This window comes from Hipposideros armiger, unplaced genomic scaffold (assembly GCF_001890085.2).
Source record: "Hipposideros armiger isolate ML-2016 unplaced genomic scaffold, ASM189008v1 scaffold_1045, whole genome shotgun sequence".
In the NCBI taxonomy this organism is placed as follows: domain Eukaryota; kingdom Metazoa; phylum Chordata; class Mammalia; order Chiroptera; family Hipposideridae; genus Hipposideros; species Hipposideros armiger.
In genome coordinates, this window is record NW_017732395.1 from 263,034 (window position 1) to 277,255 (window position 14,222).

Below are 14,222 nucleotides of genomic sequence, written 5' to 3' on the forward strand. Positions count from 1 at the left end.
CCATCCTGTGACTACTGCTGTCTTTGTTTGAGGGTAGAACTGGGGGCTGGAGGGTGGGGGAGTCAGTGTTGTGTAGCGGAGGAAAGCAGGCCCCCAGGTGTCCACCAGCCATGCATCAAGGTTAAAGAACTCAGGAGGGATATAGGGTCATCAAGTGGTCAGAATTGATTTGATGGAAAGTGGAAAAGAAACCAAAGCTATAACAGGCTAATCATGCAAGAAAAGAAAGGTGGGTAGTAAGTGCAGGGAGAACAAACGTTTGTACAATACAGGCAGTGTAAGCATAGACTACTGGACAATGCATTGTTTACTGAGACACAACCACATAACCACTATTCCCCTTTAAGTAGCAACCCACAGACTTATTAAGTGTGATCCCAGGACGGTATAATGTTCAGTAGTGTTCACAATACAAAGTAAACAGTGGAAGGTGAAAGGGAGGGTGGGAGGTGACAAAAAGGGATTACTGGTGCTTCATGTCAGAGGAACCAACAAAAATGACAGATGGAAACAGCACGTCCAGTGGTAGTGACATGATCCAGTCAGGGGATAATGTCCCAAATTGGTAATCAAGAAATGGGCACATAGGGCAGGCTGAGTGGCGCGTTGGTTACGAGTTGGCTTGGGACACCAGCTCTGAGCAGCAGGGCCTTGGTTCGGATCCACATGAGGGCCAGTAACACTGCCCTCTACAGCTAAGATGGTGATCAACAGCGCGACCTGGAGCTGGGCTGCCATGAGTCACCAGCCACGGGGTAGGCTGCAGTGAGACTGCAGTGGGCTGCCATAAGCTACCGTGAGTGGTTGGCAGCCAGCGTGAGTGGCCAGGAGCCACTGTGAGTGGCCATACAGTGACCGGCGACCGATCTGCCTCACCCGGGAAGAGTGCAATGATAATACCAACATGGGCCAGTGAAGCGACATGCTCCACAACTAGACTGAAGAACAAAAGGACAGCAACTTGTCTGTTCCCTCCCCTGATTCCCCAATGCTGTTCCCCTCCTCCAATTTCCCAATAAAATCTTTAAAAAAAAAAAAAAAGGAATAAGCACATTTAGAGATACCTAGGTAAGGACCAGCGGAAAGCTAAAAGCGGTTCCCATGGCAGCCACCAGGTGGAAGGAGAGGAAGTTCAGGAGTGCCACTTTTCCCTGAAAGTCCTGGCTTGCTGTTTAGCCAGATGTATGACTTTAGGCAAATGACTAATCTCCGACTTGCAGGTTCGTGATCTGTAATACACTGATGTGCTAATAGCACCTACACTTAATAGGGTTGTTATAAGGGTTAAATGAGTGACCCTAAAATGTTCAGGATCTTAGGGGATGGTTGCAAAACAGGAGGAAGAAGCCTCTCACCCCGCCCGGGCCCCCTTCCTGTTTCGGCCACATCCCGTGACTCAACAGGCTTAGTCCTCGTAGAAATCAGTCTCCCTGCCACAACTGGCCGCCACTGGCGGAGCCCGGGCCTCAACATCTGCGGATTGTCTCCCGGGCGGGATCTGTCGCCTGCACGTCAATGACAGCCATTGTCCAATCATAGCTTTGCAGGGGCGGACCTACAGGCCCTCTGGGCCAACTGGAAGCTGGCGCCGGGTCGAGGCCGCAGGAGCCGCCGTTGGAACCAAGGCTAGGTAAAGGTGCTGCTACGTCTCTCGGAGCCATGCCGAGGGGAGGGTCGCGCGCTCCAGGACAGGGTGCCCTGGAGAGGCGGTGGCTGGGGCTCCTGAGGCCGCCTCGGACCACGGCAATCGCCCGCGCCTCTCTCCTAGTCCGAGCCGTAGCGCGGCCTGTCCCCATCTTCCCCCTTCCGGGCCCGCTCGACGGCCATATTAGGCTTTGGCTCCGCCCCTGGCTAAATGACCGGGATCCAGGCCAGCCCCCAGGTCATTGGCCCAGCCCTCTCCCTCGGACCCTCGCCCAACGTTAGACTTTGCCTTCTCTAGGTTCCGCCTTCTCTCCGTCCACCCTACTAAGCCACGCCCCCATCCCTTAACGCTCCTGAGCCAAGTTCGGTCCACCCTTTCGGCCCGTAGGCCACACCCACCCTTCAGTGCCCCGCCCCTTTGCTCCAGTCTCGGCCCGTTTCGCCCTGGAAGTCCCCTTTCCTGTTTGTACAGGACCCTGTCTCCCTCTAGACTTTAGGCCCCACCCACCCACCTGCTGCGGGAGTCCGCCCTCTTCTTAAGCCCCGCCCGCCGTTCTAGCCCCTCACACCTCTTCTCAAGGTTCCTCCCTATCTACCGAAGCATGGTCCTCGCAGGCTCCACCCCCGCACCCTAACCTGGCTCCCTGTGGCCGTCACGCCCAGGTGTTTACTTGGCACTCAGGTAAGTCGTGTGCTGTGGCGGTTTCGATCTGAGCCTCCCGCCCCTTCTCTCGGCACGTTCAGCAAGCTCCGACGGCACGGAGGGATCCCAGGCCAAAGGCGGTGGACTCCACCGTCCGGACCCCTCCTCTCCGCTGCGGCCCGCTCCCCCTGCGGTTCAGACCCCCGACGGTAGCACGGTCGTCCCCGAACGCGGCGACATGCCCGAGCTCGTGGTGACCGCTCTACTGGCGCCGTCGCGTCTCACTCTGAAGCTGCTGCGCGCCTTCATTTGGATCCTGGTGTACTCCGCTGCGCTGGTGGCCGCAGCAGCCTACGGCTGCATCGCGTTCACACACGTGCTGTGCCGGCCCAGGCGTGGCTGCTGCGGGCGCCCCCGGCGCACCCCACCAGCCTGTTTGAGCGACCCGGTACTGGGAGAGCACTGCTTCCTGACCCTCAAGGTGAGCGTGCGCAGGGCGCCGTCGCGGCTTACGGGGGGTCGAGTAGCCTAGGAGGCGGGGCCGGAGCGGAGTGAACAGAGCGCAAATGGTTGAATCCAAATCTGGGTCGGCACAAGGCTGGGGGAGGGGTTTAGACCTTGGATGGGTTCCCCAGGTCTTAGACTGTGCCTCCCCCAGAGTTCCGGCCTGCGCCTGCACTATGTCTCCGCCGGTCGCGGCAAGGGGCCCCTCATGTTGTTTCTGCACGGCTTCCCGGAGAACTGGTATGTTTGAAGCCGAGGGGCCTTGGTGCACAGGGCTGGGGAGAGATGGAGCTTAGACCACCAGGGCATCCAGGAGGCTGGAGAAGGGCTGGGTAGACGAGGGGAAGTAAAGATATAGGGCCCAGATGGGGTACTCACGGGACAGGGGTCTATACGAGGAGGCACAGGGATGAAGACCGTAAGGGACGGGACGAAGAGGGATCCATGTTGACACTGCGCAGGAAGCAGGGCGCTGTGACCTCGCCCTCGGCCTGGGGTTCCCCATCCTCTTTTCTGGGAAGTCCAGAGCAGGAAGGTGGGGTTGCCAAAGGCCTCTGCTAGGCGTAGGGCGTAGGTGCAGCTTGGGGACCCTGACTCAACCTCCCTCCCTCTTCTGCCTGCCTAACAGGTTTTCCTGGCGCTACCAGCTCCGGGAATTCCAGAGCCGCTTCCATGTGGTGGCTGTGGACCTGCGTGGATACGGCTCCTCTGACGCACCCAGGGACGTGGACTGTTACACTATCGACCTGCTGATGGCAGACATCCAGGATGTCATCCTGGGCCTGGGTGGGGACATGCCCGGATCCCAGCCCTGGCTTCCCCCTTCCCTCACTCACCTCTACCTGGTATCTCACTTACTCCGGTTCCTCTGGTCCCCTAGGTTACTCTAAGTGCATCATCGTGGCCCACGACTGGGGTGCACTCCTCGCCTGGAATTTCTCCATCTACTACCCATCCCTGGTGGAGCGGATGGTGGTGGTCAGTGCTGCCCCCATGTCGGTGTACCAAGGTATATCAAGGAGTCCGCGACGCTGGAATGTGCCTGTGTGGGGTCATATGTTTGTGTCTGCACTTCTCCATCTACCAGTCAACACTCCAGGGGCTGGGGGCGCAGTGGTGAACCTGGGTCCCTTCCCCAGGGGCATTCCCATTCTATAGCCAATGACAATACACAGGAGTAACATCTTTTGAGTACTTACAGGTAACAATTGCTCATACAGTAACGTACACAAGCTTTCTAGGCTTAAGAAGGTGTTATTATCCCCATATTCCAGTTGGGGAAACCAAGAGAGATCAAATAGCTTTCTTCTAGGAGTGAAGACGTAGGTAACTAAGCAACTACAATAGCATGAGATGCTGTCTATGGCTACCTGATGTCCATCACATCACCTGATTTTAATTGCCAGGATTATAGTCATAGCTATATGCTCGTTTTCTCTCTCTCTCTCTCTCTCTCTCTCTCTCTCTCTCTCTCTCTCTCTCTCTCTCATTATTTCTCATGTTTCCATCTCTAGACTGTCAGCTCCCTGAGATCAAGGGAGTTTTATCTGTCCCATTCACTGCTATGTCTCCAGGGTCTAGAACAGGACCTGGCACACAGTAGGTGCTCAATAAATGTTTGTTAAATGAAGCAGGGGAAATGTATCCAGGCCTGGACAGGAGAAGCACACCAGCGGCTCTGGGGGCTCCCAGGAGCTGCAGAGGGAGGTGCCCCCATTCTGCGGATACAGTGATTACTCAGCAGGGAGAGAAGGTGATGCCAGGGTGAGGGTGGACATCAGGTGTCCTCACAGACTCAGGCAGGCAGCACTGGCATGCCTGAGTGTTGGCACATCTGTGTGCCTAACCTGGGTATATGTAGCGATGTAGGATTGTGGGGCCACCCCAGGCCCAGGTCTCATGTCTGCTGTTCCCTCTCCCCAGACTACTCAATACGTCACATCGGACAGTTTTTCCGTTCCAACTACATGTTCCTGTTCCAACTGCCCTGGCTGCCGGAGAAGTTGCTGTCCATGTCTGACTTCCAGGTACAATGGGGTGAAGGCCCGGGGATGGGTGGAGGGTGGTTGGTTGGGACTGGGTAGGCTGAGCACTGAAGCCCGGGTCCTGCTTTGTGCCCAGATCCTCAAGACCACCCTCACTCACCACAAGAGGGGCATCCCACACTTGAGCCCCAACGAGCTCGAGGCCTTCCTTTATGACTTCTCACAGCCCAATGGCCTTACTGGGCCCCTCAATTACTATAGAAACATCTTCAGGTGAGACCAGACCCAGCTGGAAGCTCAGGAGAGTTGGTGGGGAAGGGGATGGGGCAGCCATCCTTCTGCCTGTCTGTCTGTCTTGGCCACAGGAGCGTCCCCCTGGAGCCCCAGGAGCTGGCCACGCCCACCCTGTTGCTGTGGGGGGAGAAGGACACCTACTTCGAGCAGGGGCTGGTTGGGGCCATCAGCAGCCGTTTTGTGCCCGGCCGGCTGGAGGCCCACATACTGCCAGGCACAGGGCACTGGATCCCACAGAGCCACCCTGAGGAAATGCACCAGTACATGTGGGCCTTCTTGCAAGACCTTTTGGACTAGCGGCCCTCGCTCGCTGGCCCGCATGCACCTGGGAGTCCACAGAATGTACATATACAGGTGGTCTCCTGGATTGTGCACAGGCATGGAGCTCCTAGGTCACACACAGGTGCATCAGCGGGTGCCCTTAGGCACACCAACCCATTTGCTCACACACAGGCATGAGTGTGTACACATGTGAGCAAGCACTTTGACCCTGGAGAACCATGGATGCTGCTTCTCCGTAGAGCTAGATGCTGAGTGTCCTCTTTTCCTTCTCTGGGGCACCAGTCTTGACAGAGTTGCCACCCCCCGCAAGCCATAACTCTGACCTTCCTGTCCCTGGCTTCTACCTCCAGTCTGGGTCTTTAGCTAAATGCTGCTTTGTCCAGTACAGTACTGGTAGACACATATGCCTATTTCCATTTAATTGCAAATCAGTTAAATATGATTAAAAATTCAGTTCCTCAGTCACACTAGCCATCTTTCAAGGGCATCAGCATAACAAGTTCTATTGGACAGTACTGATGTGGGTGTTCCTAGCGTAGAAGGCCTCCTTGCCTGGCTCCTAACCAGCTCACCAAGGGAGGACTTTCCTGTGCAGGCAGGTGGATGTCCAGACTTCTCCAGCCAAGCCTTGGGCGGCTCCCTGCCATGATCTCCCTCCCAGGCATGATTCCAGAGCTTGTAAGGTCAAGTTCTCTCACAGCAGCCTGGGAAAGATCCTTAGGATCCTGTCTCTGGATCCATGGGAAAACAGCTCTCCTTTAGGATATGTGAGATTCTGGACACGGCACAGGAAGGGACCAGCTCCCTGAATGGCCATCTGGCATCTGAGGCCTGCCTCTCCAGAGCTCCTGGAATCATCTGCTCCAAATTGACAATTTCTGCTGATTTTTTTCTGGGGTCCCAGGCTCCAGCCTCCAAAAGAGAGGGGTACAAGTCAAGGGTGGACCATCCAACTCCAGGCTAGTCACAGCATCAACGTCTATCTCCCCAGCTTTTGCCTGGTCTTTGGGGACAGTGTCATGACCTGTGGCATGACGAATCTCTCTGGGGACCCAGCAGTCCTCAGAAATACAGTCTCATCTCTGGGATGGGGCCTGCCTGCGGGGCCAAAACTTGCCTGCTGGTCACCCCTCTCTGCCCGCCCTTGTCCCCAGCATAACATCCTTTCACTCATCATATGTGTCAGGCACTGTTCTAGGCGCTGGGGATAGAGTGTGAACAAGAGCACAGCCCCATTGTGGAGTTAAGAGGCATCAGAGGTATGTGAGTGTGAGACGGGGTTCAGGAAAGGCTTTCCTCGCTAGGGGGGCGCACTTTTTGCGGAGTAGGGAGCAGTAAATAGGAAGGTGGGAGGCGGGAATAATCTCGGGCTACTGGAGTAACAAACGTGGAGATGAGTGGCTGCTGGGGCAAGGCGAGGGAGGAGGCAACCAGACCGAGGAGTTTGGAGGAGCTTGGACTGGATTCTCATGGGAAGCCGGGGGAGGATTTTCAGCAGGGAAGGACATGTCTTGCATTTTGAAAAGCTCCCTGTAGCGGATGGACAGTCCCACGCAAAAGTGCGAGCTGGGAGACAGGCCGGGTCTGCACGTAGCCTCAGCACGGGGAAGTGACCAGAGTAATGCCCCTCTGGGGGCTTGGAGATGGGCGGGAGGGGGCCGGGCGAGGAGACCTGCAAGTAGGAGCAGGACGGCGTGTCCAGGGGATGGTGGGTCTGGCAACAGTTGTCAGGGTGACGGGGGAAGGGCTGATGGTTGACCGGAACGGGTAGCGGTTGTCTGGGTGATCGGAGGCGCTGACGGTTTCCAGGGTAACGAAAAGGCGCTGTCTTCCGCCTCCGCGTAGCAGGGGCCGGGAGGGAAGGAAGCGATCGCGTTGATTGGGCAGAGTCCTGGCGAGTGAGCCATTAGAGACTCATGGCTTGGCTGAAGCCCGCCTCCCCCAACCTCAGCCAATTCAGGCGCGTCTTTCTCCGGCTTAGGGACTCAGCGCGCGCTTCACTTCGGGCGGGAGCCGGGACCCAGAGGGCTTGAAGAGGGGCTGCTGAGCCGATGCCCTTCACAAGCTCCGCCTCGCCCTCTCCCCGCTCTGAGCTCCCGCCTCCAAACCACCTTCCATCATTCTTTTCTTTTTTTTTCTTCTCTTCTCTTTTCTTTTTCTTTTCTTTTCTTTCATTCACCTATTTCTGCCACCAGCTCTAAGCCGCTGGCCCTGCACCAGAGGAAGCGGGGCGGGGGTGCGGAAAACGGAACCGTGCGTGGGCATTGCCAGCCCTATGTGGTCTGGCCCGAGTGAATGAGGGCTGGCAAGGAGCACTTACCTGGAGGAGAGGGAAGGAATGTGGCCTTGAAGCTAGCGGAACCCTGCAAGGATGTTTTAACATTTCCTTGAGACAGGGAGGAAAGTTTGAGATGGAAAGACGTGCGATTGCAAAGGACTTCAAACACTGGACCAGGAGCTTGATCCCCAGCATGATGGGGCCCAGCAGGGGTGGATCCTGGACAGATCTGTGTGTCTAGAATACTACTTGGGGGCTGGACCCGTGGGGCAAGGACCTAGAAGCATCTAATGGGTTAAAGACAATGATGGCCCAGGGAGGAGCCCCGTGTGTGGTGAGGCAGAGGGGCACTGACACTGGGAGAGAGGATGAAGTTCCCTCAGAACAGTGGAGAACAAGATAAGACTGAGTCCCAGGTGCCCCCAACATCTAAGGGACATGCAGAGAAGAGAGACCTCCAGAAGGAAGAGGGGAAGCAGGCAAGCATGGTGTTCCAGCAATGTAGGAGGGAAGTGTCAAGGAGGAGGGGCATAGCTTCTAGTGTCAAAAGACAATGAGAGATTGAGAGGACTGAGCTATGCAGATCATAAGAGAGGAAACCCTGGAGTGGGAGCTGAGGACAGAGGGCATGGGTGCTCTGAGTACATTCAAGCAGGGATGGGGAGAGGAGAGTGGTAACCCTAGTCCAAAGCCTGGAGGAAACAACTGGCACATTTGAATAGGGTGATTTGAGTCAGATTTGCTACAGGGATCATATGCAGCAGGCAGAGTTTGGGGAAGCCAACTGGACAAGTACCGATGGAAAGCCATTACCATGTCCAGGTCCCCCTGACCGGGCAAGAGGAAGGAAGGAGGTTAGCAGAGCCCAGCAAGAGATGTGCGTGGACAGGGCCTTTGCTCAAAGGCCATAGTCAGCCGAAGTGACCCTACAGAGCAGGATGCAGGAGAATTAATATCCCACTCTCTCTTCTGGCTTCTTCTTAAGCCAGTGCCTCCTATTGGCCAAACCCACCTGGAAGCCAGGGGACAAAGCTGTCCATTGATGCAGTCTGGGAGGTCAGTCACCCGGGGCATAAAGTGTAGTGGAAAAGGGGAAGAATGAAGCCAGCAGTGGGGAAAGATTTGGGGACAGAGACAGGCGCTTGGGGGCTGGGTGGGTGATGTGAGATGAGCACTTTCCTACAGGAGACCTCAATCTATGGCCCAGGGAGGAGGGAATGAAAAGCCCTGGCAGGGAGAGGGGCTGGGGGAGGCACTCCCCTTCTCTGAAGCTGTAGGAAAGGTGGGGAGGACAAGTGCCACACCTTCAGAAAGAAAGACAAGTTTCAGGATCCAGGGAGGCAAGGACATCAAAGCATCATAGTTCAGAGGTGAGCAGGAGGAGATGGGGTCCTGAGTGAGGCTGTGGCCGTAGAAGGTTGGAGTGATCTGCGCCCAGGGCCTGTGAGGCCAAGACATCCACTGGGTGTCCCACCCAATGGAGGGTCCTAAGGCGGAGAAACCACAGCCCCCAGAAGGGCTGGGGAGTGGCCTCCTCTCTTCCCCTGCCCAGAGCTTCAGAGCTCCTTTAAAATGAATTCCCTTCTCTCTACTCCCCTTTCATCCACATTCAGTTCTCACAACCCCTCCTCCTCCAGGAAGTCCCACCAGCCCCTGGCCTTCCTCTGACCCAGCCTTGATCTAATGGGGGCTGGACATGTCTGTGTCCAGATAGGGACATTTCAAGGGCTGGTCCGGGGCCCATTCAGGCTCCAGCTCCTGGGTCCTGCTTTGACTCAAGATGTGTGGAGCACATTCATTCATCAACTGACAATGTTTTCATCTCCTGTGCCGAGCTTGATGCTGGACATTGGGGATTCAGCAATGAGCAAGACAGATGCCCATGGAGCTCAGAATCTGAAGTGGTAGCCAGGCGGGGTAGGAGTCGAAAAGGAAGGGGTGGTGAGAGCCAGAGGCCAGAGGAGACCATGTGAAGCTGCAGGAAATCTCCCTGGGAGAAGAGATAGCAGACCTTCCAGAGTGATCTTTTACAACCTCAGTCAGATCAGCTTCCCTCTGCTAAAACCACCCAGTGGCATCCACTATGCTTGGGACAGAATCCCAGGCCTTTTGGCCCCTTCAGACTTGGCCCCCATCAGCTTCCCTGACTTCCCACCACTTGCTCACTCTGCACCCAGCACCCTGGCCTCCTAGTTGTTCTTCTCACCCACTCACCCCTCCTTCCTCTGGGCCTTTGCATGTGCTGTTTCTTCTGCCTGAACACCCTTCCTCTGGCTGTTTGCCTCACTGGCTCCTTCTTCTCCTTCAGGTCTCAGTTCTGATGTCCCCTCATCAGCGAGTTCTATCCTGACCTCCCCCACCCAGTGCTGAAATCTCTCCCTCCCTCATGTCACCCTCGATGGTTTTTATTTACTTCTTGTCTGTCTCTCCTATCAGGGCAGGAACTGGCTCTGTGTTGGTACCCTGGAACCAACTAGGGACTCAGTGATATGTTTGTTGAAAGACTGAATGAAGAAGAGCTGCCTCTCAGAGTGAGCTATCAGGTAAAAGGAGCTTTCTGGGTATGAGAAGGGAGCTTGCAGCAGTGGGCATAGCGTGTGCAGAGATGGGGAAGGATGGGAGACAGGAAAGTGAGACTGATGAGGTGAGAAGGGTATCACTCTGGGCAGTGGGGAGCCATGGAGGGTTTGAGCATGAGAGGGCCCTAGGGAGGCAGTGGCTAGATCTGCTGCCCATAACCCCTGGGGTCCAGTCATCCCACTCTTGCCCAGGACTCACACCCGGCAGCCCTCACCCCTGCTCGTTCTGGTTAGGCTCCCACGACCCACTGTCTGGGCATGAAGGCCTGGCCCCAGCTTCCGTGCAGAGGGCAGGACTGTGGTCCTGGGAGGAGAAGCCAAGGGCACGTTCTCAGGTTCCTGGTCAGCGGGCCCAGGCCCAGCAGCTGTGTCTTGGCCTGGCCCCAGGACCCGCATCCCTGGGGACTGAACTCATTGAGGAGAAATGCAGTCCCCAGCCAAGGCAACCAGCAGGAGCAGGAGGGAGGGCTGAAGCCCTCCTTACCCCCACCATGTTGGGAATTGTGTGGCTACCCGCTGCAAGGCCGTGGGAATGGTCACTCTGACTGTCCTGTCCCCCCAGGGATCAGGACACCTTGGGCTGGTCCTGCCACAGTGGCTAGAGGACAGCAGCAGAGCCCTGGAGTCAGAACCCCTCCTTCTGCTTGCTGACTGGGTCCCCTCTGAATTGTGGGGGCTTCAAAAGGGACTGGCACATAGTAGGGGCTCTGTAAACATGTCTTTCTTCCTTTTGTCCCCACTCCCTACATGCCATCCTCAGCCTGTTTTCACCATTACTGCTCCCTCTCTGTCTCTCTGCCACAGACCAGGGGCTGCTGTATCATACACAGTCACAGACTCTGGACTTCCTGCCTTGCAAATGGTGTGCCCAGTTCCTTGGTTGCTCCTTGAGACGGGAAGCTCAGCATCTCCTACAGCATCCATTCCAGCAGAAAACCCTTTCTCAGATGGCTCAGGGGAGGAATTAGCCCCCCCCTCCTGGAGCCCCTACCTTTGCCCCTGAGCTCCTAGATTCTTTTATGGACCCCCAGGCCCCCAGAATGGTACTGAAGAGAGTGGCTGAGCTCCCTGTGGCAACTTTTCTGGGATGGGCATCTCAACTCCTTCAGCCGCTTCCTGAGTCACCAAACCCTCCAATGTCACCCCTTATGTGCCCACCCCATTCTGGGTGATGCTTGGCCCCCAGGGAGCTCCCAGTCTAGGGAAGAAACAGCAGGACACAGATACCTGCAGCCCCTTGTGGGCAAGGCTGAGCCAGAGGGCAGGAGGGCGCTAGTAAAGCCTGGGGCAGCAGAGGAGCTAGGTCTGGGGGTGCAGAGAGGGCTTCCTGGAGCTGGAACCTTGAAGAATGAACAGGAGTTCATGAGGAACAGGAATGGGGGGAGGGAAGTCATGCTAGAAAGAGGGACTGGTATGGGCAAAAGGGTAGCATGTACAGGAAATAGCATAGTATGTCCTATAACTATAAGAAAACACATTTCCAAAGAGAACATATTTGCTATGAGTTCATGCTTCGGGAGGAAGCAAAAGGGTGCTTCTGTCCAGCTGGGTGCCTCTGTTCCAGGCAGAGGGCAAAGGCCAGGAACGTGCAAGGCCTGCCGGGTGAAGATGGAGTTTGGTTCAGTCTGATGATGAGGGGGGCAGGAGGGTCTGGAGATAGACAGAGGTGATGGTTACACTAAATGCCATTGAACTGAACACGTTAAAGTGGTAAGTGATTAACTTTATCTCAATTTAAAAAAATTATCAGAGGAAATCATTAACAAATGACAAAACCAGTGACTGAAGGTTTGATGGACACCGACCCAAGTCTACCAGGCCAGGGGGCTTGGCTTTCCTCCTGGGATGATGAGCATGGGGAGGACTCAAGCTGCGCCAGCCCCATGGGCCTGTTGACTCAGCACACTCCTTGTGAGTCAGACTGTGCCCCTTCTTATGCAATTTTTGTTTTTTTCTCTTCCCAATCCCCACCCCCACCTCTCGAGCTCCATGCAGCCTGGAGTCACTCAGACCTGGGTTCCAATCTCAGCTCTTCCTCCAGCAAGTCACCATAAAATGTGCAGATACCCTCCCCATGGGGCTGTATTCGTATAATGGGTGAATAGCTCCCCTCCCAGATAGGGGCTGCTCTCATAAGATGGGAGTGGCAGAGCATCCTCAGTTCCTGTTCCCTGGAGCTGGACTATCTGCCAGCCTCAACAGGGCTGGGGGTCATCTCTGATGCCGGGCACTGGTCAGTCATTCAACTTTCACCCTTGGCTTTTTATGCTTCTCCTTTCTGTCTAATGGTACTTCTCTGCCTCCTTCACCTCTTCCTCTTCCAGCATTTAAAAATTATCCAAGGGCCGGCCGAGTGGCTCAGTTGGTGAAGAGTTGGCTTAAGAGTACGAGCTCTGAGCAACAGGGCCGCCGGTTTGATTCCCACATGGGCCAGTGACACTGCACCCGAGCTGAGCTGTCGCTGGGTGGGCTATGCCCACCTGCAACTAAGACTGAACTCAGCGCCTTGAGCTGAGCTGCCACTGGGATGACTCAGTGGATAGGGCGTGTGCTCTTAACAACAAGGCTGCCGGGTTCGACTCCTGCATGGGATGTTGACTATGCCCACCTGCAACTAAAACTGTACTTGGCACCTTGAGCTGAGCTGCCACCCGTATGGCTCAGTGGATAGAGTGTACGCTCTTAACAACAAGGCTGCTGGTTCAACTCCCGCGTGAGATGGTGGCTACGCCCACCCGCAACTAAGATTGAACACAACATCTTAAGCTTAGAGGCCACGAGCTGCTGACGGGAAGCCAGATGGCGGCTGGTGCCCTCCACAACGAAGATTGAAGAACAACAACTTAGCTGGTCCCCTTCCCCAATCTCCAACACTGTTCCCCTCCCCCAATTCCCCAATAAAAATCTAAAAAAATAAAAAATAAAAATAAATAAAATAAAATTATCCAACATGCTAGTGGATGAATGGATAAGCAAAATATGGTATAGCCATTCAGTGGACTATTACTCAGCCATTAAAGGGACTGAAGCACTGATACATGCTACAATATGATGAACCAACCCCAAAAACTTGATGCTGAGTGAAAGAGGCCAGACATAAAAGGCCACAGAGTACATGATCCCATTTATATAAAATGTCCAGAACAGGCAAATCCATAGAGAAAGCAAGCAGGTTAGTGGTTGCCAGAGGCTGGGGCAGGGAGATGGGGAGTGACTGCTAATGGGAAGAGGGTCTCCTTTAGGGGTGATGAAAATGTCTTGGAACTAATAGAGGTGGTGGTTACACTAAAAATAGTAAGTGGTTAATTTTATATTCTGTGAATTTTATCTCAATTAAAAAAATCATCAAGGAAATCATTAACAAATGACAAAAACAGTGAATGAAAGTTTGATGGACACCAGGATATTCACACAGCCTCAAAGTATCTCTCCACAAGATATTAACATTTGTTTATGACAAGGGGGGTGGGTGGGAAGAGAATGGTACTTTTCCAGTAGGGAAATTTGACCAACTTCACTTAAATGGTCAAAGTTTGACATCACCAGTGCTGGGAACTGACATTAGGTGCCTCCTGATACGATGTACCGGGAGAGGACCAACATGGCCTCTGCCATTCCTGTCAAAGACACACAACCTGAACTTGGTCAGGAGGAGCCAGCAGGCCAGCCTGCTGGGGGACATTCTGTGAAACAAGTGACCTTGACTCTCCAAAAAATGCCAACATCATGAAAGACACAGAAAGGCTGAAGAACCGATTCAGATTAAAGGATGCCAGGGTTAGATCCTGGACCAGCAAAGAAACATGCTATAGGGGATATTATTAGAGCAACAGAAAACTTTGGATATGGATTGAGGGAGAAACTGTGGTGTGTTTAGGTAAAAGCATGCCCTTCTTCTTAAGGATCACACAGTGATGTGTTGGGGGCAAAGGAACATAGTGTCTGCAGCTTCTCTCTCTCTCTCTCTCTCTCTCTCTCTCTCTCTCTCTCTCTCTCTCTCTCTCTATATATAT

The 14,222-nt window shown here is 54.6% G+C and overlaps 2 protein-coding genes across 6 annotated transcripts in view; both read left to right on the forward strand.

Annotated features, from left to right (window-relative positions):
* The first annotated feature begins 1,414 nt into the window (after positions 1 to 1,414).
* EPHX3 (epoxide hydrolase 3) lies at positions 1,415 to 12,602 on the forward strand. Of its 5 annotated transcripts, none has more exons than XM_019631774.1 (8): positions 1,415 to 1,630; positions 2,225 to 2,768; positions 2,946 to 3,031; positions 3,420 to 3,577; positions 3,672 to 3,800; positions 4,715 to 4,818; positions 4,913 to 5,049; positions 5,142 to 5,813. In XM_019631774.1, exons 2-8 carry the CDS (start codon positions 2,526 to 2,528, stop codon positions 5,365 to 5,367), a joined length of 1,083 nt encoding a protein of 360 aa, XP_019487319.1. In that variant the 5' UTR covers positions 1,415 to 1,630; positions 2,225 to 2,525; the 3' UTR covers positions 5,368 to 5,813. The 5 variants fall into 5 exon arrangements, 4 of the variants coding, with proteins under 4 accessions (XP_019487319.1, XP_019487321.1, XP_019487323.1 ...); XM_019631776.1 differs by having other exon boundaries at positions 2,389 to 2,768; XR_002122691.1 differs by lacking the exons at positions 1,415 to 1,630; positions 5,142 to 5,813 and adding exons at positions 10,067 to 10,173; positions 11,014 to 12,602 and having other exon boundaries at positions 1,886 to 2,768.
* A 1,187-nt stretch (positions 12,603 to 13,789) lies between these two features.
* NOTCH3 (notch receptor 3) overlaps positions 13,790 to 14,222 on the forward strand; it is a 33,150-nt gene continuing 32,717 nt past the window's right edge. The window contains exon 1 of the mRNA XM_019631738.1: positions 13,790 to 13,853. Coding sequence (XP_019487283.1) covers positions 13,790 to 13,853 — 64 coding nt within the window. The remainder of the gene's footprint in view (positions 13,854 to 14,222) is intronic.